Source organism: Equus quagga, chromosome 1, assembly GCF_021613505.1.
Source record: "Equus quagga isolate Etosha38 chromosome 1, UCLA_HA_Equagga_1.0, whole genome shotgun sequence".
Lineage (NCBI taxonomy): Eukaryota > Metazoa > Chordata > Mammalia > Perissodactyla > Equidae > Equus > Equus quagga.
Window position 1 is genome coordinate 110,184,878 of NC_060267.1, and position 27,956 is coordinate 110,212,833.

The window sequence follows — 27,956 nt, forward strand, 5'->3', positions numbered from 1 at the left end:
TGAAACTATTTCCTCCAATTCCAAATTTTTCCTTGTCCCCCTGAGTCTAATCCACGTGTAAATAATACCATTAACAAGAACTATCTACTGAGCGCTCACCATGTGCCAAGCATGGTGCTTAGTGTTTTAAAATTCTTTCAGAAAACTTAATGCTCAAAAACATTTTATGAGGCATCAAAGATTCCCATTTATTATGGATGAGGAAACAGACTCAGAGAGGGAAAGGGGCATTCCTAACGTCACAGAGCCAGTCAGCTGGGATTTGACCTCCAGTTAACCAGCCAGCTCTGCTACCCAGAGGACCCAGGCACGAGGCTCATCTCTTGCTTAGAGCATGTTTGGTACCCGTCTTACTCATTTACCTCAGCTCCCTAAGAGCAGGGGCTGGGTCTGTTCATTTCTCAGTGCCTCCTTGGTGCCCAGTACAACACCCTGGACAAAGTAGGGCTTGGCCAATATTTATCAAATGAACATATCATTCAAGATTTAATCATTCAAAGAATAAGAACAAAATGCCTTCAACCTCTGAACTGTACTAAAAATTAATCATTTTCTTTGATGAATCAGATGTCATTTCGGCCTCCCGCACTGCCACAAGGCTATTACTCTGAATTATTTCTTATTATCCAAGACTAAGCATGCAGAGGGCCACACATTTCTGTAGTGACATCAGGTCAGGCCCAGGAAATAATTTTGGAGACAAGATCCTTACTCTCTGAGCTTGTTTTCCTGTCAGTTCCCTCTAATACCAGGTCGAACAGACAGCACATTGCATAGTATGTGGGGGCCAGAACACACACACACACATGCGTGTGTGCTCACACATGTATGCACACACGTGTTCTGGACATTAGTTTCTCTGCTATTTGGATTCTTAGGACCATGTTTCTTCCCGGAAGCCTCTAATTCTTGCTCATGAGCCAGGAATGATGCTCTCCAACCACAAGGGGGCCACCCAGGAACCAGTGGCACCCACAGCCATGGGTGCTGACATCTCCCCCACTCGACATGGCAGCACATTCTTGATTCATGAATATTGGAATGGGGTCTCTGAGAAATCATTCCATCCCAACTCGAGAGTGACAAGTTCTAGCCTCTCCACCCCCAGTTACATAAGCTGTTATGTAAACTCAGAGAGGACTTCCATCTCAGTCTGAGAACTCACTCCTGACCTCAGAGATCAAAGAGCTGGGCTCGCTGTTCACTTTATTTAAAGGAATACATAAAGGGACTTTAGCCTGGCCCCAAGTGCACATTAGGTCACCAGGCGGCAGAAAAGTTTTAGTGCCCTCATTTAGGTCTGTCAGTTACAGTTTATTTGCGTGGGAAAAAGTCCAAATAGAGAGTTCCGTCCTCAGCTCATGTCACTGTCTCTGATAGCTGCTTGTCTCACGGGTTGCAGCACTAACTCCCAATTGGAAGTCACAGCCATTTTTGAATATCACTCCTCAAAAATAAACAAGATTGTGTTTTCTTAAAAAAAAAAACATAAAATGTCGGCACCCAAAAAACCCACATCTATTGCCCAGACTATTGGCACCAAGAAGAGCGATGAATTCTTTAGCTTTGGACAAGACACGGCAAAAAGAGCAGCCGTGAATGAGGGAGAAGAAGAAAAGGAGCTGGAATTCACCAAGGGTTTATCGTGTGCCAGGCACTGTGCTAAGGGTCTGACATGAGTTGTTTTGTCTAATCATCCTCTAGACTAGTAATATTCTCATGTTGCTTTTAGGGATGAGGAAAATGCAGCTAAGAGAGTTCAAGTGCCCGCCCAAGGTGACACAGCGAAAAAAGCAGAGCTACAGACCTGAGTCTGCTGGGCCCCAGACCACTCCCTGCCCTGGCGCCCTGGCTCCCACAAGGGGAAACGGGTGGGGGAGGCCTCCACATTGGGTGTGCTGAGGAGAGAGGGCAGAATCCCACTTATTCAATGCAATACTTCGCTTCTCTACCCTGGGCAGAGGCCTGAATTAAACGTTCTCTTTCTACTTCTGATTTTTGGCATCTTTAGGAAAGCTCAGGGAAGCACACTCCTTGTTCTGTCACAAATACTGCTCTGACACTACTTGGTGCTACGGCCAGGGGATGAGCCATCCAACTCACCAGTTCTTTTGGTCTCATGTTATAAAGTATCCTCTCTGCATTTTCGCTGTCGTGCCTGCTCTCCATGATGGCCAGGAGCAACTTCGAAGCATTGTTCTAGTTGGAGAAACAAAGGGAGGAGGAAATGGAGAGGGGCTGCTTAGGGTGGCCAGACTGAATGCATGTGCCCTGTTGACGCAAGAGTTGCATCCTGGCTAAACGGACAGATATTTCACCCCATGGAGAGCCATGGGTCAAGAGCATCAAAAACCACCTTCACCAGACAGAGAATGTGCCACTTCAGACCCCAGAAACATGTCTGCAGAATCTGATTTGGGTCAAAGAGGCATATATTTGCTTGGGTATAGTTTCTCACTAATGTTACTTGGTACAAGTCCTACCACAAAGTGGAAACTTAAACATGAGCACTTGTGGGGACATTGACATCCTTATGATGACAATGGTCAGGAAGAAGATGCTGTATAGACCCATGATGCCTTCAGGGTAGGTGTGGCTACAGACACTGTTATTCAGCCTTGCAGGCCAGAGAAGGCAGGCAATGAAAGTAATTCCTCCTGTTTTAAAGTATTTCTATCAGTTCTCATAACCCTTAACAAGAGTACAGCCGATACCAGTTAACAAAAGTGACCCACAAGAGCACTGTATGCATGCCAAACCATAATTCCCATCACATTCAAAGTTTTCCTGTGCCCACACCTTGCACTTCTTGGCTTGACCTGACTTTAGGTCCTAGGCCTACGATCATCTGTATGCTTCTCTGTGTATAGGACTCAGAAGTTGTTGTTGTCGTTTTGGGTGAGAGGGGGCAGTATTTTTTTTCCTCCCCAAGTATAGGTCACAGCAGTTCAATCAGGTTGCTATGCTATCAAATGGTGGCTTTTCATACAGCAGAGATTTCTCTAATAATCCACAGATTACTGGATTTGTTGAAAAAGTCACTGAAATGCTGACCAGGAGCACAAGAAATTCTCAGTTTAGATCAGGCTCTCATCATATACATTCTAATAAATGGTAACCAGGAACATGAGCTTGAATGACGTTCAAGTCAATTCTACAACAAAGTTTGTCAAAGGCATTAAAAATAGCAAAAATAATTAAAAATCCATTGAAACCATATACACAAATCAACTGTTTGGACTCTCAGCTCTAAATACTAAAGGAAAAATAAAAACAACTTCAATTCCTGTAGGCTTCTGTTTTAGCACCTTCCTGAATAGCCTTTCTTTTCTATGACTGTTTATGCAATAAATACAGATCAGCTTTTCGGCTAAACCCTGTAGTTCTAGGCTCTTCCATGACAATGATAAAGTGCTCACTGCTGTGTAGGGGTATAAGATAGAGGACCCATCTCAACATGGGAACAGTTAAAAAGGAAATGTGTTCGGTGCAGCTCAGTGAGGTTTTGAAACACACTTTAGACACCAGGATGGGTTGCAAATTCAATTCTCAGAATTGAATCTTTGGATTCTTGGAGAATCTTTGGAACCCCTAAATAGGAGTGAGGATTGGTTTTTATGGTTTTTTTTACACTTAAGAAATCAACCTAAGGAGTGGTATATCAGCTTCTCAAATACCCAAGGGGCTGGTGTATAAACACAGCAGCTTATGCACACTTTGAAGTCACTACTTTCACTCCATAAAACTATTTTGGCATTATCAGGAGTCAAAATGTCAGTGGTGCTTCTACCTTAGTCATCTGTAGTACACCATTTGTACACAATTCAAAGAAACTCATTAGGGCCTGTAGGCACATTATTGGTCAGTATAACTTTCCTCATGTTAAACAAATCTTTATAAACCACCCTTCTGCTAAATCAATGACAGAAAAAGGTGTTCCCTGATAAAGTAAAAGTAGAATTTTTTTGTTGTACATCTGCTTAGTTGTACTATTCTTCAACAGGCCCTTTTCCCTCAAAGGGGGGAACATCAGAGACCACAGAGGGAATGGAGTTTCCATTGTTTCTCTGTCTGCGACTTTTAGAGTTAAGGCTTTTCATTCTTGGATGCTGTTTGAATTCGTTTCTCAGCTTTGAGTGATGAGTTCTCATTCAACGTGACCTAGAGTTGAAAAGCTGGTATCCTGTCATGAGACCTCTATTGGGAAGGGAAAGACTGAAGTTCTGCGTTTTAGTCAGAACTTGCAACGTGAATCATTCATTTAGTTTAAAAGAACTGTCTTTAATATTTAGTTTCTCAATATTGACCATGTCACGTGTTGAGGCAAAACACAAAAGTGACTGTTTCCAAATGTTATCATCTTTTGCTTTCAATTCCTACTTGCCTTCAGTTCCAATACAAGGTCCATCCTCTTCTTTCCCAAGGGATTGATGTCATTGAGGATCAGGGCTGTGATGATGTCAATGCCATTCGATTCATGGGTGGCTATGCAATTCTGAGGAAAGACAGACACACAGACATTTACACAAATGCTGGTCATAAATCATCGTCAAAGGCCAACAGGCTGAACTGCTATTTCAACACAATGCTTGCCACTCCCAGTAATGTCTCTAGGGGAGAGCTGCAAATTTTCCGTGAGAAAGTGGTAAAAATAAAAGACAGATGAAAATCTCTAGTTTCAGAATTAACAGTAAACAGCAGGAAAGTCCCCATGCACTGTAACTGATAAATTGGTTGTGTCTAATCCAAATAGTGCAGCGCAGTCGGCTTTTGTTCTTAAGGGAAAATATGGTGTGTGACTGATTCTGGGTTTTGAGCCCTGTTTTCCCCTCTAAAGGTGTGTTCCATTCTCTCTACATTACTGGGTTTTCGTATCGCATACTTCTGCTTAAGGCTTAAGCTTGGAAAGCAAGTTTCCTGTTTAATTCACACAATATCAAAATTAATCATCTTCCCCCAGGTAAGATCCCCATTTGCAGCTCAATCCATTCCAGTATGTTCCTTTTAACAGACCTCTGTGTTTGGCAGAAAAGCAAACACGAGGTTATAAGGAAATTCACTTACATGTCTGATAAAGCCTTTCCCCCCAAGCCTGTTGTAATTTTCTCATTCCTTTTCATTTTAACTCGGACGATACCATCTGTCTCATCAGGGAACCAAGAGAGGAAGCGGATCTAACAAAAGCTAGCGTCATATTTCATAGACAACTAGGACCTGGTTTTTAAAACACAGAGAGTTGTCCCTCTTGTAAGCCATTCTTCTCCTCTAAATGAAGGTCCTGGCTTTGCTCCCCAAGTAACACAGCATATCATAGCTTACCTGGCCAGTAGGTTTAGAACCGGCCACTTAAACCTACTCCCTCCCACCAGGACAGAGCTATAATTTAGAGTTAAAAATCATACTCATCCTAGCACCAATGCAAAAACTCACAAAATCTGCAAGATGCCATGGACAAGCGATGACTCTACACATGAAAAGAAACTATAGGGTTCCACTCCAAAAATATACTTCTTGAGAGGGCAAAGTTAAGACTAATGGGTCTTTCTCTTCTTTGAATTGTCTATGGGGTTAAAACCTCAACCATCAATTTTCTCATATTACTTTCAAGCTGTGTCATGTGTAGCAAGGTTTTTCTCCCTAGCTAGGTTTAAACCTCCCTCCATTAAGTAGCCACTTTTTGAGTCTTTCCTAGCATTTAAAACAGAGCCCAGTCTTCTAGCCCTAACTGAACTCCAACTGTAATATCTATTCCTAGTCAAGTTAGAGTTGGACATTCAAATGAAACCAAGCCAAGCATGGAGACCAAGCATGCCTGAGATTAGGTAGAGTCCTGAGTGAAATTAAGCACCGTGGCTCCTTCTTGACTGTTGGAAGGTCTCCAGTTCTACTGACTCCGTAGGCTGAAAGGCAGATGCTATGTGACTTCTGAACTAGTCCCTGTCAATTACATTTCCAAAATGGTAAACTTTTTTTCTATCCCCCAAATAAAAATGGAATACCTGGTTCTCATGGCAAGGTCCTTGACAGTATTCAGTCAGACTTTCCAGGGTTTGGTTGATAAGTGCTACGTTCTTCTCATTTATATAGAGTCCAAGAAGACCAAGGCCTCCAGTTGTGCTTCCACAAATACAGTCCAGAAACTGCAATGTCTCACATACCAAATTGTAATTGGTCTTGTTATTTTGGCAACGAAGGAAGTTCTGCAATTGGGCAGTCCCCAGGTTGGAGGAGCAAAGGCAGAGAGAAGAGGGAAAAGGTCATTCATCCTGCCATTTTGATAGTCTCTAACAGGTTCGTGCCCTGGATTGATTAGCAGTTATGCAGAGAGACGCAGCATTGGACAGAACAGAAGAGTCAGTATGGCCCCCCCCATGACAGCCAATCTGTGGACCTGGTCTATGGCAATGGCCACCAATACTGTGGCTTGCTCACCAAGGTGCTTTTATATGGGATGCAGCAGAGGAGGGTTGGTCTTTGACAACCCACTTCAGACTCCTATAGTCTTTTTGAGTTTCCATTTCTCTCTTTCTCACTCCAGCCCACGCCCCCCACCTCCTACCAGGTGTTAAGTTCAGAGGCATTTGAAATTTCCAAGGGCAATGGTTATGTCTGAAAGATGATGGTGTGGTGTGGATTCTGAATGCCTAGATCCTAGTACTCGGGATGGATCATCACAAAATAAGGTGTTACAGGCTGGCTTAAGTCCAGTGCCATGGCAGGAACCTGGATTATCTTGTTTGGCCATTTCCATTATTAAAGGAAGGAGCGAAAGTGAGTAAATGTGTGAGTGCTTGTGTGCACATGCCCAACTATGTACTCTCCAGGTAAACTCGTAATGTTAACAAGAGACCTAAGAGTAGGTACCTCACCTCCTCAACAACATAAAGAAAGTCACATTCAATCATTTCATACAGTAGAGTCTATTTTCATGAAGCGGAGATTTTTGTCAGAGACTCCAGTCATCTCTTCTTAAAAAGAAGCAAATATTCTTTTGCTCATAGTTATAAAAGTTACACGTTTACTGTAGAAAATTGGTACTACAAAAAGATATAATCAAAAGATAAAATGAATGTAACCCTTCGGCCTGGTAATTCCACTTCTATGAAATATTGACTTCTACTCACAAAGTATGTATTGGATGCTCACGACAGCACTGTTTGTAACAGTGAAGAACTGGAAACAACCTAAATGCCCACCAACTGGGGAGTAGTTAAATAAATTATAGTATATCAACATCATTTAATATTGCAAATTAGAAACACTGAGGTAGGTCCATAGTGCCAATATGGAAAGATCTCTAGGACATAATGTTAAGTTAAAAAACCAAAAAGGCAATAGAAGATTCATATGTATCCAACACTCCCATCCAAATATATAGAAAAAGGACTAGAAAGGATGCGATCCAAACCCACAACAGTTCTCTGGGTAGAAAGGTAGGAATGGGGAGAGAGATATTTCTTTCTAACTAAATGCTTAGTTCATTTGAACCTTAATAGAAAGAATATATTCATGTATTCCATGTATAATTAAAACATATATAAGTGCACAGATTAAAAGTTGGTAACCAACTTTAATGCCTGACTTATCAAACTAACCCCTGCCCCCACAACTTAACTTCAGTTCCTTATGCTCAAGCCTTCCTAACTAGTCTGAAAATTGAACAATCATTCAGGTCTGGGTGGGAGGTGGAGGAAGGACGATAACTTGGGACCATGTGGGCTTTCAGAAGGTGACTAAGAAGGTGACTATTTTTCTAAAAGCCAAGGGAAGCCAGAGGAGGGTTCCACGGCCATTCGTTCCTCCAGCTCCTCAGGGAAGATGCTACTTGTGTGAGGGCCTGGCTGAGTTCCTCACCATGCAGCAGGGGGTAGAGGAGTATTCAGGAAGAGGGCAGGAGAGGGCTTGCTGTCCAAGGCTGAAATTCACAGCACGGCTCTCAAGGCCCATTTGCTTCTCATACTCCTGTGTCATCGGTCCCACCATGCTCCTCTCTGCTCAGTGACATCATCTCTCCCACCACGCCCCTCTCTGCCTGGCAGTAACGAACTTCTTTCTGCTCTTCAAGCACTCTTCATTCTCTCACCTCTGGGGTTTCAGCCATGCCATTCCCTCTGCCTGTCACTCTCCCCATCTCCACCCTGACACACTTCTCTTTCTTCAGGATGACGTCTCAAGTCACTTCTTTCAGGAAGCCCTCTCAGACCCTCCATCCTGACTCCAATGAGATCAGAGCACAGCATGCACCTCTCTTGACCCTCCTCACACTTAGTGATGTGCTTTTAGAGATGTCTGTCGTCTCTGCCCAGGACCACGCTGACAGCACTGGGTACCTGACGGTCAGCACAGGGACTGGCACGCGTCAGGTGCTGCAAAAACACTCACTGAAGTAATCTGAATTAAACTGAATGGATAGAAGAAAGGGGACTTGGGAAGTCCTCAAGGCAGACATGTTTCAAAGGCCACCATGAAGGATAGTCGGCTGCCCTTTCTTGAAAGCCTCTCCCGTTTCTAATGGTTTTTGCAGAGTGTCTGGCTAGACCTCTCCTTCTCTAAATCAGATCCATTTGCTCCTGTCCTCTTCAAAAATAGAGGCATGCCACTTGCTCAGAGGCCCCCAGGAGCTCTTTCTATTCTAAGGGAATGGAGTCCACCCTTAGCACTTACCACCCGGCCTCATCTAAGCTACTAGAGAAATCCTGTTCTTGTGGTCTTCTTTGGAGAGTGAGAGACCAAGTTGAGATGAATGGATTAAGGAAATGAAAGACTTCAAATCTGTGCTGAAGTCTTCAGTGGAGAGAGATCAGGACCTGTATTCCTTAACCCAAGGGAGAAGCAAAGCCAGCCTCTCAGAGGAGGGCTCAAAAATGCACATGCCAAGTGGGTGAAGAATAGTCCTCCCCATCCAGTTTCTCACTATTGTCAACAAAGCTTGCTTAAGGCAGCAAACGCCTGTCTGGCAAAGTCAAATGCAGTGGCTTTATCTCTATTGAACATTTACCAACAGGAAAGTTAAGGTTATAAATATGACAAGAAACCTTGGGCAACTTCAAAAGGCCGGATTCCTTCTCTCTTGAGCTCATCTGCACTTCTTTATATCAGGATCCCAATTAATTCCTTCCTTGTGAGAATGTCTTCTCCTCCCTCGGATCCACAAGGAAACCCTGACCTAGAGATCCACCATCTGTTCTGGAACACTGTCAACAGGGTGGTATTCAGAGTTTTTGAATCCCGCTGAAAACCATCATTTTGAGAACTGACAGGATTCCTATAAACATAATTATATCAGAGCAATTGTATCACCACCTCAGTGTGAATGACTCAGTGGGAATCTTAAAGATGATTCTAATCTTCATCCTTGCAAACCACTGGTCTATATCATTGGTTTTCCAACTGGGCCCTGCAGAACCCTGGAATATCACCACCTCTCAGGGCTCTTGTAGGTGAAGGAGGAAAGGAAAGTTCTAGTACTCTGTAGTTTCTACTCTGAACAGAGCAGTTTTGCTCTCATCTACTTTACTTCAGACATTTCTGCATAAGATGTTCAAACAAAGGCTTCTGTAGCCAAAACCAAAAAAGTTTAAAACGACTGACTTGGATAGTCTTTATGGTACCTTAAAGGTTAAGTTGCTAAGTCTTTTAAAAAAAACATGCTATACACTCCCTCTTCCCCCAATACCACTGTTTTCCACAGAGCAGTGTCCGGAGGATCAAGTTTTGGAAGGACTCATTCAAAGGCACTCCCACCCATGGGATTCTTAGGGCATTAGTTCGAAGGAGAGTTTTGCAAAGAGCTGAGGTACAAAACTAAAACTGTGCAGACTTCCAAACAAGCAATGGCAAACTCGTGCAATGAAAGCCTTCCTCTGCTTCCACAGTGCAAGGTGAGTGTGCTGCTGAAGGAGAGAGGTCAAGGACGGGGTGGAAGGAGAACAGGTCCATGAAACCAGAGCCATGCTCAGGAACAAGCACATCGGGGCTGCTCCTCTGACATTCACGGAGGGATTCTACTCAAGGTAGTCTTGTGTTTTGTTAGTTCAGAACTCAGCACATATCAGCTCCTCTGAGAAACCTTCTTGGACCCAGCACACTGGTTTGGTGGTTCTACTCTGAAACCACAAAACCCTTAAGATGACACCACTGCTGCACTGCCAGAATGGCTCCTGCCTGAGACGCTCAGCTCTGTGAGGGCAGAGGTGAGGTCTCCGTCACTGCCAGTGTCGGGCACAGAGCCGTTATTCACCAAGATGATGAAGTGAACATACACATGCACAGGTGTAGTCTCAACCTACTTTCCCTTTGGAGCCCAAGGTTGGTGGAGACCAGTGACACTGGTATAGGGGACAGTACAGGGCACTGAGCATCACGCTCAGCCTAGAAATAGCCCCAGTAGCAGGCTGGGGCCTCCCATCCACAAAGATCCCAGAATTGAGCTGTAGGCTTTGCTTTCCTGCTTCTGGGACAGCCTGTGTCATTCACACCCCCTTGTCCTGTCTCCCTCATGGATAACGGTGTAGATACAGAAGGTGGAGCGGACGCAGTCGGCCTTCAGACAGGGGAACATCAGCCAATGAGACAGCAACCTAACCTAGACCTTTGGGTCACAGGTGCTTTGATCTACCCAGCTGAGCTAGGCAGCCCCAGGAAGTGGATCTAGGGCCAAGGTGCTCCAAGTCCAAAGTAAAAAAGTTTGAGCAACAGGCAAGAAAAGAAAACTGATAGCTGGGATCCCACACTCAGACACTGACAGCGTTCAAGCTGGAAAGTCAATGGAGGAAATGAGTGCACAGCAAAGCGGAACAAAGAGTCCAAGCCCCAGTGTGGCCAACGGTGGGGCTTATGGGAAATCCTGTCATTTTAAATATGGGCCAGACCTGGCCAGTTGATGATCTTGGATTTAGATGCTTTTTCAAAGCTCAAGCTCTTCAAACCAATTTGATTAAAAATAAAAACCAGCGTAGAAGGTACTAACCCTACAGACTTCACCCAGTTCCATTCCATTGTTCTGTCTTACTGTTTAAAAAGATAATTTCTTACTCAATTTATCCAGGCATAGATTCTGTGACAGGTTTTAAGTGTGAGCAATTTACAGTGGCAGCACCGAATGGTCTGGCCACAGCTGACTTGTGAAAGGCCATCAAATTGTCTGGTGGATAAAGTCAGCAATGCCAGTATTTAAAGGCTGTGCCTTTTCCTTGCCACATTCGGACCAGAATTATTTCCTTTTCATATCATCATTATTCAAATAAACAAAACTACTGCTGCCAACTTGTTTATTTTAGGAGGAAGCATTCTAACTTAGAGGAGCTGTTCAGACACGGTTTTCTTGTTCATCCTCGTGCCTTTTCGGCAGAGAAGAGTATTACCCCAAGAGTCAGCAGCAAAATCAGGCAATGGCCCAGGACCCGGAGCTCTACCGTGCTTCTCCTGGGCAGTGATGGGCCCCACATACCATGTCCACTCAGCAGAAAGAAGCGTATCTCAGGAATCCATCCCAGGCCCTTCCTAAATAGTCTTTGCTGGTGGGGAAACTGCAAGGGAGAAGATGCCCTCTGTCTTAATGTGGTGAGGGACAGCATGAGCTCTATCATCAGAGGGCCTAGGTTCAAGTCTCAGTTCTGCACTCCCTAAGTGTGTGCCCCGAACCTCAGTTCCTTCATCTGTAAAATGAGTATAATAATATAAGCAACACTTAGTGTCCAGGATACCTAAGTGCCCAACAAACCTTGGCCATTGTCATCATTCCAACAACAACAAAAATGTGAACAAAGGAATAATCAGTTCAACAAATACATTTGAGCACTTATTTGGGTAAAAGCCTGGAAGACCACTTCATTCATACAAACAACAAATATTTAATTAGAGCTTTCTATGTGCCAGATTTTGTACGTCTAGTATATTTAATCATCCATCCATCCAGTTTTACCTTGCCCCTATATGTCAGACAGTGGCAGACTACCAATACACACACACAGGCACATACACACACTTTATAATATGGAGTAGGCACCTACACTAGCGAGCAGGAGATATGGCTCCTGTTCCTGTGGCAATAGCGGGGAAGACAGAGAAACATGTCCATTGCCCAGACCTGGAGAACCAACCTGGGTCCTCAACTCCAGGAAAGTGGCTGAAGTGAGAGGAGCTGAAATGTCAGAGCAAGCTGTGGCAGCTGTGAGGAGCTGTCACCCGGGCTGCCCCTGCCCTCACCTGCAGGTCCCGGTTGTGGTTTTCACACAGGAGCTGCAGGAAGCGGAGGATGGGCTGCATGATGGTGATGACCGCACTCATCTCCAGGTCATCCTTGGTCTTGTCTGCTGTGGCCTGGGCACCCTCCCCAGACTGGTAGTGGTCGTCTGGGTCAGCCTCCCTCCTGAAGGTGGTGAAGGCTTTCCTGGTGGCAGCAGAGGCTTCCAGGAGCTGATCTCGGACCTCTTCTGTTATTTGTGTTGTGGGCTCTTTGGCTAGAATGCAAACGTAAGACCATCAATGCTGCTGAATCCTCAGGAGTGCTAGTCGCACACCAAAGATGTTCAGAAACTAAGTTTCTGTGTTCACTAGAGATGTTCGAGGTCAGCAAACCCCTTCAAGAAGTCACCATCTTGTCTCAGGCCTTAGATAGGAGGAAAACTGAGTCAAGCGCTGCCATCTTGCTTATGGCTCTGACATTTCATCTACGCTTGCTTGTGTTTTAGAGGAAAAGCCTTAGGACAGGCTCTGTCAACCTCACAAATCTATGGCTCTGGGCCTCAGCTTCCCCATCTGTAAATGGGGAGAGCATCAGTGAATTCCACCTAAAGAAGGTTCCTAAGAGGTTCAACATAACGCTAATCACAAAAGTAACTATTGTCATGGTAGTGACAATTCACTGAGCCCTTTACTAAGTGCCAGCACGCCATGATTAAGTGCTTGACATGTATTATCTCATCTAACTCTCAGGCTAACCCTGCAGCATAACCAGGCATTAGAGCGAGGAGCATTAGACTCCACAGCCAGATTGCCTGGGTTCAAATCCTGGCTCTGCGGCCTACTAGGCGCATGTCCTTAACAAGTTAATTAACATCTTGATGCCTCAGTTTCCTCATCTGTGAAATGGGGATAACAACGTTTTCTATTTTACAGGATTGACTTGAGTTCTAAATAAAGTAACACATGTAAAAAGGACTTTGGGCGATGCCTGGTTTATAGGAGTGGTTAGTAAACGTTAGCCATTCTTTTTTGTCTTCTGTTCATCCCCATTCTAGACCAGTGGTAATCAACGAGGGGTGATTTTGCCCCCATCCCCACCCAGGGGACAACAGGCAATATCGGGAGACATTTTGGGTGGGGGTGGGGGTGGGCTATTGGCATCTATGGAGTAGAGGCCAGATACACTGCTAAATATCCTACAAAGCGCAGGACAGCCCCTACAGCAACAAATTCTCCAGCTGTCAAATGTGCCGTGGTTGAGAAACCCAGCTCTAAACTTGAAAAATGAGGCTTAAAGTGGTTAATTAACTTGCTCAAGGCCATTTGACCCCAGCACTTGTGGGTCTACCACTCTCCAGTATTGCTTCTCTTCAAGTCAGATAATAAATAAGTAAAAAGCTTTAGAAACTTTCAAATATTTTAGAAAATAAGGGAGAATTAGCTGACAAGACGAATATCCGGTTTTAAAGTGTCTATCTTCCTCAAGTTTTTCTAACATTAAATTAAAAATTACATTAAAAGATTATTCATGGATTTCCTGCCAATAAAAACCTGAGTTTGACCAAGAAGAATGTATGTTAATTTATTAAACAAGAAGAACCTTCAAAGCAGCAGGAATTCAGCTCAGGTTACTTAGGAAGAATTACATCACAACCAGATTGATTTCTCCTTCTGAAAGCCGCAGTCAGAGTACAGTTTGGAGTCCAGAAGTAATGAAAAGACTAAAGGAAAATAAGGGACTCCTGCGGTATTCACAGTCCAACCGATTGAAGAGCTGCCTGTGGGGGAGCATTTACCTTTTTTCCGTGATGGGGCATCCCTGTCTATCTCATCATCTTTCTTTTTATTTCCCAAGTCACTGGTGTTCACCGTCACTGTTGCCTTGATTTCTTGCTGGGCCACCTTCATTCGGTCATAGAAGACCTTGAAAAATTTCTCCGACTTCTTATCTTCTGTCAACCGGCAGAAAAAGGAGTGCTGCCAAGGAAAACCCACAGATTTTCAAAACTCTGACAGACCAGCTACTGAATCCCACTCAAGACACCAGAACCTCGCAGAGATCTGAGTCAGACACAAAACCTCACAAACGGTCTAAGTTTGGACCAAGGTTCAACACTGTTCCACACGCTACCGTTCTCTGGATCCTATGCCTAAGGCTTTCTACACAGAGTCTTTAAAGCAAACTGCTGCGGCATGTCTTTGCTGGAGCATACGGGCTTGGGAAGAATGCTAAAGGATAGTGGGCAGATTTTAGCCAACTAAGAACAACCCCCCTCCCCCCCCCCCCCCCACACAAAACAACTCCATTAATAATGGAAACGGAATGTATTTTTGGTGATTACTGCAGGGCCAGTCGTGTTTAAGGACCTCTGTAAGCCCATCCACTTTGCACAACCCTGTGAATATACAGATGAGGAAGATGTGCTACCTGCCCTTATAGGGCTCCATACTAGATTAGGATGACATGTCCATAAGTAAGACTAAAATGTGTAAGTGAAAAGTGCTCCAGAAGCTACACAGACAATTATACTATAGAAGCTCAGAGCTGCCAAGGATGACATTGGGCTGGAGTGATCCCAAAATCTTCATGAAAAGGTGATTTTCAAATCAGGTCTCAAAGGACAGGTAAAGGATGGTTAGATGAAGAAGCTCAATATTAACAGGTAGCTCGCCTCTTGGATACACATTTGTTTTTGGACCCACTGCAAGCAATAGTATACATTGTTGATATAAAAACACAATATGGTGTCTCAACTTCATTTATGAGTGTTCGCTTTTCACCCCTTTGCAAACACCACGCTGTTGTGAATTATTTACATAAAAATACAATACGGTCATTTCCAGAAAAATAAAACAAAGCTCCAAACAATATACTTGCTTCTCTCAGTTGAATCTTTCTGCCAATTTCACATCCTCCCCCATTTGGAGAGATGGCACTTTCCTACAGAAGGTAACCCTAGGCTTGCAATCCCAGAAAAAAACCTAAAATCTTACCAGCCTCTTGAAGCCCCTTAACTCCTCCCATCTCTCACCCCGCCACACACCCAGTGCCTGATTCGGCAGTCCCCCAGAAAGCCACCATGTTTCCATCTGCTAACATGCAACGTGAGTCACTCTGACCCTTCCTCCAGCTGCCAGCCCACATGCTACGCTGACAAATGTCTGTCCCATTTGCCCGCAAAGAACTTCTTGATTGTGCACTTTCCTCTCCCTCTCACTGCTCCTCTTTACCTCTGCTTGCTTCCAACATACAACACAGGATCCGTCCTTCCTACTTTGCTCCCTGGTTCTATCGCTTCTCCTCCAACCACTCCTAAATGCCAGTATGCAAGTCACTACCTGCCTACTGCTTGGCCTTATCATTCTGTGTGTCACTAAATCTCCCAACATGCCAACTCTCTGAACCAACTTCAGGTCTTTAGTGTCCTCCATTGTCCTTTATTGCCTCTTATTTTCTTTTAGGTTTCTTACTATTTCATCCATGCACACATGTATCCATCCAACCATCATTCCATCTATTCATCTATCTGTCCATCCATCCATTCGTTCACTATCTACTATTCACTTGTTATGCAAAAAGGGGCCTGAACCCTGTTCGTCATTAAACTGGCATTAAACTTGTGAGGAAAAGACACAGTAATTCAATAATCACCCTAATGACTATTATTAAAATAGCTTTTCATCTCTATGAAACCAGCACAAGAGACTGCTGGTAAACTGTACTGTGGCAGGCACTCAGCGCCACTGCCTCGTTCTTTCTTGCTTTTCTTGGCTCTTCCCATGGCTAGGGTCCTCTTATCCTTAGGTCTCACCACAAACATCAGCTCCTCAGTGAGGCCATCCCTGATCATCCTACCCAAGCCAAGTGCTTATTCTCACATGCCCTGTTTTATTCTCTTCAGAGCAACTGACCTCTGAAATGACACTGCTGTAGTTATTGTTCACCTACGTACTGCCCATCTCATGCAGAGTGTAAGCTCTATGAGGGCCGGTGCCCTACCTGTCTTGTGCACAGCTGTCTCCTGAGCACCCAGAGGAGGCCCAGCACACGGAAGGCACTCCATAATTATGTGATGACAAAGTGACTACAACCCAACATTTTATGGCTCCTCTTAAATGGATCCCCCCCCAATCAGATCCTGCCTTCACATTCAGTGGCCACGAAAGAAATAAAGCCCCAGCACAGATTAATTCTGGAAAATTGCTCAAATATGAGAAACCAAGTTCTAATTATTTACTTCTTTGAGAGCCAATGCATCCACAAACAAACAAAAGGAGTTGTGTGGGGACTAGGAACTCAACCTACAGCCACCTAATGGTGTTGACTAAATTTCCACCAAGTCAAGTCATACAACATCGCATCCACATGGGGTCAAGGGGAAACTGCACCAGAGGTCACCGCTCGCAGCAATTAATTTTAGTCGGTACCCCAGCAGTCTTCTCATTGCATGGAGACAGCTTAAAATGCATCCTGGGGCAATCTGGTCATTCAAGAAGACAAATGCTCTTTAAGTAAGTAAATAAACAACTAAAGCCCACTGTCTGTCATCTCTCACAGCGCAACACAGTGCACCCAGATCACCTGCTACAAACCATACTCCTTAATGTCCGGCTGCTAAACCCAATGGATGTCAACTGATAGGGTCAGGGGAAGGAAACCTCTTATGAAATGAGAGAAGGGCAAGGAATGGTGTCAGTATGTTTATTTTGCATTATTTATACCAGTCCTCAGTCCCAAGGATTTGAAACAGCTTTATAAATAGATGGGGTCAATAAAATAATAAAGTGCACAGTAGGGTACAGTGACATAAGCAAGAACGGGGAACCAGAACTAGACAAGGTTGGTGGTTGGAAGATGTGAGAGATGATTCAGGGCACCTTGGGCTTGGCTCCGAGGCACCTGGCCATCAAGCTGAAACGAGAGGCACACTCCATCACACCTTAGTAAGGATCAAAAGGAGAAACACCACCAGTGCCACAAGGAGGGAAAGTGTTTCTTAATGGACAGGTTGGCAGGGCAGCCTTTCCAGTCAGATGACCCAGGTTCAAGTCCCGGTCCCTCATCCACTGGCTCTGTGATGCTGGGCAAGTTATGCAGCCTCTCTGAACCCAAGTGGAAATGCTGCCGCGGCTCACACAAAGCACTCAGCACAGTGCCCACTGAGTGTGTTGGCTTTGTTTTTGTGCCGCCATAACATAAGTACAATGTGAAATCCCAGAGTGAAGGCGTCCCTACGGGCAGCTAGGGCTGGACAGTCAAGTGGTGAGAACTCTGTCTCCAGGGTCAGAGAGACCTGGATTTCAGCTCTGCCACTTACTACCTAGTGTCACCTTAGAAAGTAACAGCGTCTCTGGAACCCAAATTTTCTCATCTGTAAAATGGGCACAATAACAGGACATCATGAGTGGTTACGAAGATCCAATGAGATCATCACAATATTACTCACAATGGCTAACGTTTCCTGACTGCTTACAAAGTGCCAGAAACTTGGGGTCAACCTGAATATGTGTTACTGCACACAAAACTCTGTTAAAGTAGTTATTATTACTCCTTTTTAAAAAAATTTGTATGCATTTTTATTTTTTTTTTTACTGCGGTAACATTGGTTTATAACATTATATAAACTTCAGGTGTACATCATAATATATTTCAAATTCTGTGTAGATTACATCATGCTCACCACCCAGACTAATTACAATCCATCACCACACACATGTGCCTAATCACATCTTTCATCCTCCTCCTCCCTTTCCCCTCTGGTAACCACCAATCCAATCTCTGTCTATGTGTTTGTTTGTCCTTGTTTTTATCTTCTACTTATGAGTGAGATCATATGGTATTTGACTTTTTCCCTCTGACTTATTCACTTAGCATGATACCCTCTAGGTCCATCCACATTGTCACAAATGGCCGGATTTCATCATTTCTTATGGCTGGGTAGTATTCCACTGTGTATTGCTCCTTTTTGAGAGATTAGAGGACCCTAAAGGATAACATGCATCAAGTGTTTAGCACACCCCTGAGACGCCCACATTAACTCTGACAAATGTCATCTCACCAGGACGCCCACGTGAGGGGTGAGGCAAGGAGGTGCTACAACAGAGAGGAGAGGCAAGCTCTACTGCTTCAGGCCTGCTGACTGAGAATCTAAACAAAGATGTTCCAGAAGGAAGAAGTTTGGTCTCCAGAAGGGAAGCAGTGGGATCTCGTACAAGAGGAGAAGTGAAAAAATGATGGCAGAGCGGAAGAACTAAGATACCTCCCCTATAAAGGCAGGATGTGCCATGGGGAGAAACGAGGGGCTGAGGAACAGGGGCTCCTGGAGATAGTCACTTCCCCTCTCAGGTGCCCAGCATGGTCTGGAATTGGCAAGACCAGGCCCCACACACAGTTCACAGCCCTGTTCATTAAACTTCTTTCTGTAATAATGTGTTCGGAGGGCTTGTGAGGGAAAGAGGAGGCACCCTCCTCATGACCATTTCCCCAGATGCAGGTGGGACCTCAGACCAGAGCAGGGGGTTACTCCGCCTCCCAGCCCTTGAGCTCTTGACTCAGGGCTTTTCCACAAGCTACTTGCCTACTTTCCTCCCTGAACCTATGGTCCCGTCTCACAAAGCAAAAGCCAAACCAAGATTGTTTTACTTTTCCAAACTCTTCGTTCCACCCCACCTGGCAGGTTTGAGGGAACCCTTCAAAATAAATCTGTCCTAGAGCAGGAGGCATTAGTTGATGGTTAGAGAAGTCAAAACAGTGGCAGCCTCTGGGGGTATGAGTGGGAAGTGACTAAAAGGGAAACGAGAACTTTCTGGAGTGAAGGAAATGTCTTGATTAAGGTGTTGGTTAGACAGGTGTGGTAGACAAAATAATGCCTACCCCCGTCCCCCCAAAAAAGATGTCCACGTCCTAGCCCCTGGAACCTGTGCATATGTCACCTTACATGGCAAGGGGGAATAAAGTTGCAGATGGAAATGGGGTTCCTAATCAGCTGACCTCAAAATAGGGAGATTATCTTGGACTATTCAGAGGGGCCAATGTAATCACAGGGGTCCTTAAAAATGGAAGAAGGAGGCAGGTGAGGGTGGAGAGATGCATTGTGAGAAAGACTCCACGCACCACTGCTGGCTTTAAAGACAGAGGAAGGGGCCATGAGCCAAGGAATGTGGGCAGCCTCTAGAAACTGGAAAAGGCAAGAAAATGGACTCTTCCCTAGAGTGTCCAGAAAGGAATGCAGCCCTGCAGACACTGTGATTTTAGTCTAGCTAACACTCATGTCACACTTGTAAGATAAAAAAGCTGGTTGTTTTAAGCCACTAAGTTGCTAGTAATTTGTTACAGAAGCCATAGAAAACAGATACAACAGAAATAAACATTTGTTAAATCTGATCAAACTGTACGCTTAAAATCTATGCATGTTATTGTACGTAAATTATATCACAATGAAAAAAGAAAGAGGAAAAATAACCCTACTTTGTCCCCAGAGAGGCCACCTGCAGAGGCCACCTCCTCAGCAGATGGATTTGCATCTGCGTCTATCTCCAAATCACATTTGATTCCGAAGCCCTTTTCATATAAGCTGTCTCATCAGCATCTTAGGAGATTGCCAAGACAGATATCATCATTCATAAATCCATCACATTATAGATGAGAGAGCTGGGGTTAGGCGAGGGTGGGTGACTTGTGGCAGAGCCACAACTAGCTCCTCGCTTCCCTGCCCGGGGTCCTTCCTAGCGTCCTACCTTTTTAACAAACACACAGAAGACCAGCCCCAGTGGTCGGACAGGGAACTCAGAGGAAATGAAGGCTGGTTTGGTGGCAGACACACAGCACCAATACCAGACATCACTGACCACAGGTCTGCATTTGGCATAGCTTTACGGAAGGAAGTCATGGGTCAGGGCATGTGAGAAAGTGACCCCTTGGCAGTGGCCGTCTCAGTGGTGGCTCTGGAGGGCAGTGGCAGGACAGGAACTAGGTATGGCCGTTGTAAGCCAAGCTTAAAAACAAAGCAAAGGAAAAAAAAGAAAGAGAGAGACTACAGATCACAGAATGTTCAAGCTGGAAGCACTCTATTCCAGCAGTTTCCAAATGTTTTTCTCAGCAGGGAAGCCTTGCTCCTCCTCCCTCCCCAAACATCATCTTAGATAAAGACCCCATGGATAGGAGAGACACAGACAGAACTGCTAAGGCTGGAAGGGAGTGGGGAGGACCCGCCCTCTTGCCACAGGAACTTCTCCTTGGAACTCCAGGGCTCCACACAACATTGTTTGGAAACTACAAATTTAGTCCAGCCTCTCATGTTTTACAGAGGAGGAAACTGAGACCCAGAAGGGGCAAGGGATTTGCTAAGGCCTCACAGAACCCTTGTCTCCTAACTGCCCAAGCCAGTCCCTTCTGACCACGCTGGGTTGTGGCTGGTTGACGCACAGACCTGAGTTTCCATTCAGGCCCTGGGATAACTGTCAAGTGGACACAGTTTGCCCTCCTTGGGCTGCTTCAGCTGTACAGGGACTAATGAGCAGAGGTCTTAATTAAAATAATAACGAAACCACCCTTTCAGATCAGTCTTGAAAAATAATAAGATATTGCTTAATTAGTCTGGCAGCCACCCACTATGCCCACCCAAGTCCTTGCAAAGAAATGGAGCATAGTTTATGACAAGCCTGTCCAGCTTCTGAAATAAGAGGCACCCTGAAGTTAGAGAGTAGCAGACAGCGGCAGCTCCTCTATAGACAACAGGCAGGCTGTGCGCAGGAGGGGTGAGGTGGACACTCCTTTCTTGAGGTACAAAGGGTCCCAGCCCCAATCATACTGTGCAAGCAAGGCCTCTGGGGAGAGGAAAGAGAGACACAGGTCTTCCCTACTCACTGGAACCCCTACCAGGGAAGGGAAGTGAATGAGCACCTGTCAAAAAGCCATCTTCCTCAGAGTTCAGAGACTTGGGGGGCAAAGACAGGCTTTGTACTCCAGAACACAGAGCCAGCTAGCCTGTACCTGCAGGAACACGAGGCCATTCTGATGGGAGGAGTCTTTCATGGGCATCTCAGCTAAAGGAACGGGCAGCGGCAGGAAGCAGGGGGGAGGTGATCCAGGATGGAGCTTGGTGGGAGCGGGGATAGTTTTGGGGGAACAGTCCACAGAGATAATGGGACAGCTTTGAGACTTTGATCCCTTCTCCAAAGGAAAGCATTTCTACCCTGCGGGTGGTCCACCTTCTAGAAGCCCTCGTACTGGGCCTTGAGAGAATCCAGAGAATGAGCTTTTCCATTCGACTGCCTCGTACAACATGACCCTGACCCATACAGCCTATGACATTCACTGTGGATGCTCACCTATCTCTGCAAAATGAATTAAGTTCTCAGGCTAAGTCCAAGAATTTGAAAAATGTGATTGCTGAACAGTGCTGAAGGCTTGAGCTTCTAGGAGCTGATGGAAATACTTCCCTGGCATCTGATTTTTCTCTTTTTACTCTGCCTCTTACAGATGAGGACCTCAGCCTAGACCCTGGAGTCTCCAGGACTTGAGGGGACATCTCTACCCAGACCAACCCATTCCTGCCCAGCTCAAACAGATGTTCTGTAGGTAACGGAGTGATGTCAATGGCTACCAAGGTGTGGGGTTTATCTTGTGGGGTTCTCTTCCTATGCCTGTGATTAACTGAGAGTTCACCACTTCCTGGGGACCCCTTCTCTGGAAATTATGGTTTAGTGAGTGGTAACTGAATGTCTCCTATTTGCCAGGCACTGCCTAAGTGCTTCATACACACTGTAACATCTAACCCTTGTAACTACCCCATTAGGTGGGTGTTACCATTATCCCCACATTACAGATGAGGAAACTGAGGCTCAAAGAGGTTAAATAACTTGCCAAGTCATACAGCGAGGAAGTGGTGGTGGTGCCCTAGGACTCAAGCCCCACTTGTCTGATGCCTCAGCCCATGCTCTCAACCACCCTGTTTTGTTAAACCCCTTTCACCTGAGCAAGAGTTTGTCAAACTCTAAACACCTTTTGGCTTTTTATAATCCACTCCCCCACCCACCATCCCAAATCTCTTAGCTGCACAAACACAGACTATTCTCACAGTAAAGAACAGCTGTTGTAGGTACCGGAGTGAATGCTGCAACTTCACTATGACACCTGACGCACTTATTTATATGGGCTCCCAAACGAGCCCCTTCTGCTAGTTGAAGATTTGCCAGGGCTGGGCATCCATATTATTAACAAAACCATTGTCACACAATATCGGCTACAGGTCTTCAGTCCTTTTCTTAGAAACCAATGAGAACAATTAAAACCCAAAGATCATGAACCAGGAACGAGGTGGTACAACACACGGGCTGGGCATAGGAGCCTGGAAGTCTGGAAACCTAAATTTTAGCCTTAGTGCCTCACTAACCAGCCACATGGTCTTGGGCAACCTGCTTAACTGCATTTGTGCCCTGGGTTCCCTATCTGAAAAATGAGACTCTTACCACTTGCCTTGTGTGCATCACATGGAAGTTGGGAGCTCATCAAGGTTGCAGTTATGAAACACTATGTACAAAAAAAACCTTTGATCACTATAGGAAACTATTCAAATCCAAGGTGCTGTTGTGATCTATCAATACCCCTTTCAAAGGAAAGTCATAAGAATGTAAGATAGCTGGATCAACTAATGTGCTGGGTGTTACCTGATGACCCAAGTCTAGTGTCCAAAATAAATCCAACAATAAACAATTGTAGCTGGTATTCGGAGGTCAAGATGGCCTCTAAATTGACAGCATAAACTTACTGAATAGCAATTCCCAGTAACCATCACAGTGACGGAAACTTTTAAAAAATTTAGATGGAATTTCACTAGTTATAGAAGTCATTCAGATTCCTTTAGATACAGAAATAAACAATCTTGTATCCAGTTCTCAAAGTTTAACATACTCAAAGGAAGAATACAAGCTTGGTGTGAAACCCTCTTCCTGGACAGTCTCAAATCTTTCAACACGAACTGTTTTTCCAATACTTTCAACCATTCTTGACTCCAGGATAAGTAAAATGTATGAAAAAAACTAATAATTAATAACATGGACATTAAGAATCACAAGCACTCCCCTGGTATAAATTACCATTCACTCTACAAAAAAAAATTCTTTGCAAGGTTTGGTGGATTTCAACCAGTAAACACCTGGAGCTTGCAGCTCACCCACCTCTCTGAGGATGTTGCCAGCTATGATGAGGTCAGAAACAATACACACTTCAAAGCAGAAAAGAAGGAAATGATGAAGTGAACCAAGTCTGGGATAGAAAAGCATCCACATTTCAACTTCATTTTTTCTGAAAGAAGGTCTCAGCTTCTGTGGGGCCATCTCTTGATAAAGACAAACACTGTGTTTCAACTACCCTGCTGTGCCAGGGTTGGACGGAGGCCACCTTCTGGCTCATCGCTGACTCCTAATGCCTGAGAGGAGGGGTGGAAGACAAGGAGACCTCACTCGAATTAGCCTGGTCCTGGGCTCCAAGGTTAAGGGCAAAGCAGTAGGTCTTCAGGGTGATTTTCAAGTTGAATTCTTTTTTTTAGCAAACAGTGAAGTCCAACTTGTTCCATGAGAACCACTTTTCTCCTGAGACAGAAAGCTTAACACCTCTCCTTTTCCTTCTCCCAGTGCCCACAGGAATTGGAACTTGTGGGGAAGCTCTGCCCTATCCGGTAAGCAGTCTGGTTCCCCGGTGTGGATCAGAACGCTAACAGTTTCTCACATCTTCATCAACATGAACAACAAACTACTTCCTAAAAAAAAATTTTTACAGCTGTTATCTTACAAAGTCCCTGTAATATGTCGGTAAACTGTCAGCAATAATATCTCTAGCAATATTTACAAAATCAAACAGATTTCAGGGAGGTAGCTCAGGCATCATTCTAGAAGATGCTGGGCCTGTGAGCCAGGGAAAAGATGTTAAAGAGACTCCAAATTTTCTCTGGGTTTAATTCTCAAACTTCCTTATGGATGCCAAAGGCCAGCATCTTTTGCAGGAGTGCACTGGCACAGCCTGTCTGTCTCTTCCAGCCAAAGACGGGAAGAGAAAAACAGAAAACCTCTAGAGAAAAACAAAGATGACCAGTAGAACGTGAAATGGATGCAACCCCAAAATGTGCTTGAAGAGCAGAGGACTGCGGTAGGGACCTCCTTGGGAATCTTCCTCAAGTGCAAGAAGGCGTTTTGGTTGCTCTTCAAGCCAACACGAGGCTTTTAAAAAAGAAAAGGCACTGTATAGCAAAGGAGACTTTGGTTAGACCCCAGGAAGGACTTTTGTTAAAGTGCTCAGGAAGGTTTTAGAATCTCAGGCCGTGGATATCCACTCAACTCGAGAAGATGATGATGAAAAACAACCTAAAGCGCATGTCCAGGCCTGCAGGAGACACACACTAGCCTTCGAGGGTGCCCTCCAGGGCTGATGCTATGATTCAACGAAAAGTATCTTCTGGCAGTCTGGGGGTGAAACTCTCAGGTCCCATGTCGGCTCGCCCACAGACTGACCATGGGATCTGTGACACGAAGGCCTTCTCAATAAGCCTCCAACCTGTACCATGAGACCCAAAATAAGGACACAAGAGGTGCAGAGAAAACTCCATCACCAAGAAATGCATTAGCATCGGAGGGCAGGGGGGACCTGAGCCCGCAGCATGTGAGGTGGGTCCCGTGCCAAGAGCCTGGTGGTGACGGGGCTACTGTTCCTTCCCACTTCACTCAGGGAACTTATCAGGCATCTGTGTTATCAGGAAACGACTGACACAGGAGTTGGAGGGGAAGAACTTTGATCTTTGGTTTTATTTCCATTCTGTGTGCCTGAGGGACAATTAATCAATAGTGACCGACTTTTCCTGCCCTAGAAGCTCCAAGGTTCCCCAGGGTATCCAATTTGAGTTTTACATGGATATCAAGAATAATCCTTTGCATGCCCATCTTCTGTACTTGTACCGAGTGGCAGGGCCTCAGAGAAAGGGCTCAATATTCTGCATACTTAACAAGGTAGAGATCAATGAATAGGGTGACTAAGGAGCTGGGGGAGGGAGGTTGGATAGATCATTTATTAACTTGCAGCCCCAGTTTCCTCACCTGTAAGGAGGGAAGGAAGAGAGAGAGTGCCATCTGAGAGGCCTGCTGGATGGAGCAAAGGAGGTAACACAGTGAAAGCCCAGCACAGGGCTGGGCACCCGGTAGGTATTTTATACCAGCCACTTTCCCTTCCCTGCTCTCAACAAACCTAACCGTGACAAACCCACTCGACCATAAAAATCCAAAGAAAAATAAATATACCCTGGCCTGCCAGGGGCAAGGACACTGGCTGGCAAATAGCAAAACATCAACCAAAGTGAGTGCCTTCCTCATGGAGGACTCACAGTCACCTCAGTCCTCTGCTCAATCCAACTAACTCTCAGGTCACAGCCCCAGTCTGGATCCCAAAGGACGTGCTCCAGAACTTTCATTTCTCCCAACCCTGCACACCCATTTCACTGGGTACTGGCCTGTCAAGTAGCTTCCATATGGCTGCAGAGAACATCCTTGGCATCTTACAGTAAAATATACAGATGGCCAAATGGATGGAGATGGCGGGATGAAATTACACAACACTCATCTGTGTAAGTGCTGCTTAATATATTACGGCTTTGGCATCAGTAATGTGTATCTAAGCAGGTTACAGCCCAAGACAACTTGGTGCCCTTTAGAAGCACTGACTAGGGGTTGGCAGGGGCTGTGGAGATCACCCAATCCAGCCTCCCACCTGACGACAAGCGTATTACCTGAGTCAAGCAGTCATTTCACGCCCTGCTCCCCCCACCCCTCCCAGTTGCTATGCTCTGACTACTTTGGCCTCCTTCAGCTCCTGCAACATGCCAAGCCCATGCCAACCTGTCTGAATGCTCTTTCCCTCTGCTCTTCACATGGCTAGTTCTCATCTGTTAGGTCTGGGCTTAACTGGCACCTCCTTAGAGAAGCCTTCCCCGACCACCTAGTCGGTTTGCCATGACATTCTGCACCCTGGTTGCTTCCCCTGTCACACTTCTCCCAATTTGCTATTTATTTAATTGTTAACTGGTTTATGATCCATCTCCCCTGCTAGACTGTAAGCTCCTAGAGGGCAGGCCCATATTGATCTCATCCTTGATTGTCTCACAGCCAACTCATATGGTGTCTGGCACCCAGTCGGTGCTCAGTAAATATTTGCTATCTTAATGAATGCACAATAGTCCTAAAGGAGGTGTCATTCCAAAAAACTTAAACCCAGTCAAGCCTTGCATCTATGACAGCTGAAGTTTAACTCAATAACCCGAAGATCCCTGTCTGTGAAAGCTCAAAGTCCTGCCAAATGGGGAAAACGCAGCATGCCAAAGACCAGCTGAAGGTGGCTGATGTGGCGTTCTCGCCTCTCAGAGGCTTATCAGGTTTGTGCACATGACTCTGTGATGGGCTCAGTCTGGCTGGGGATCTGCCATCCATCTAGTTAACTGTTAACTACCCTGGCCCCGCTGACATCTACATTATTAACTATGGAGCAGGAAGGACAATCATTTGTGGGCCTTCCATCTCAGAATGTCTCACCCCTGACTTGATAACTACAAGCTCTAGGCTGAACAGTTTGTGGGCCTGTGTTGCAGAGAGGCTAATAAAAACGCATTTCTCAAACACCGTATGGTGAGGGTAACTGACACACATACTCCTCCAAGAGCAATATAATTTTTTTTTTTTAAGTCCTGAATTCAAAGGGAAACAAGTGGCTTGAAGACACTGGATGGTCTACAGGACCAGCCACTTCATATCTTTATGACAAGAAGATGGAAACGGGCAGAAACATCAAGAGAGCCTCTGACACTTTCGAAAAGGAACTGAGGGAACCTCAGGAAACATAAGGGGGCACACGTTTCTCTCTGAAAAGGAAGGTCATGGCAGAAGTGCCACAGCCAGCTGTGAATATCAAGCAGGTTCTCAGAGGCTTGGACTCCGAGCTTGGGCACGAGGTGTCATTAATGCCCCCATGTCAGGACTCAGGCTGCTGGCAGTTTCTAACGAGAAGCATTCTCAACCCTGAAGTTAACTCTGCTGGAAGAATTCCAAAGGGAAAGTCCCTCCAGTTACTCAGAGAGAGAAAAAAATTACCTTCTTGGTCTGGAATCCGGGGACATTTTACGCAGATGTCTCTAACAGAAGTTAATAAGGGGAAGTCAGCTTGCCTTTGATTATTCAAACAGGCTACTGCTATTAAGAATTGCACAACTCTTGGGCAAAGCAGGGGTGGGTTTTGGGTTTTTTTTTTTAAAGCCTGTCCTCATGGGAACTACTTATTCTTTTCTAAGAACACTTCATCATAACCTCCCTATTCATGTCTTTTAAATGTCTCTGTTCTGGTGGGAATGTGGCCGACAACGTGAAGCCATCTCAGAAGGCTGTGTGGCCACCATCAGAATGGCCAGGGCTGCCACAGAGGGGTTCTCAGAATGGCAGTCCTGCTTCCCTGCTGAGAATTGAATGGAGCAGCCGCTTTTTGTTGTTGCTGTTGCTTTTAATGCAGGCTGAGTAATGATTTCAACCTGCAACATTGAGGTAACAGAAGATGCCCAAGCTCCAGGAATTATCACTGTGGGACAAACACATTTTCTTGTTTTTATGTGGTTCTATTTTATAAGGTGCTAGATGAGATAGGAGACATCACCCCACATAAGGTGAGAACACAAAGGAGGATGTATGGAAATACAAACAGCCCTTTTCCTCTGGGGCACAGAGCCTGTTTGTCCAACCGGCAA

The 27,956-nt window shown here is 45.1% G+C and overlaps 1 protein-coding gene across 3 annotated transcripts in view; it reads right to left on the reverse strand.

The window, feature by feature from the left end:
* The window catches only part of ITPR1 (inositol 1,4,5-trisphosphate receptor type 1), a 317,422-nt gene that overhangs the window by 60,309 nt on the left and 229,157 nt on the right, over positions 1 to 27,956 (reverse strand). For all 3 annotated transcript variants that reach the window (XM_046673482.1, XM_046673473.1, XM_046673467.1), the window contains 5 exons: positions 13,983 to 14,163; positions 12,208 to 12,461; positions 6,000 to 6,200; positions 4,385 to 4,495; positions 2,104 to 2,199 (listed from right to left, as the gene is read on the reverse strand). In XM_046673482.1, coding sequence (XP_046529438.1) covers positions 2,104 to 2,199; positions 4,385 to 4,495; positions 6,000 to 6,200; positions 12,208 to 12,461; positions 13,983 to 14,163 — 843 coding nt within the window. The remainder of the gene's footprint in view (positions 1 to 2,103; positions 2,200 to 4,384; positions 4,496 to 5,999; positions 6,201 to 12,207; positions 12,462 to 13,982; positions 14,164 to 27,956) is intronic.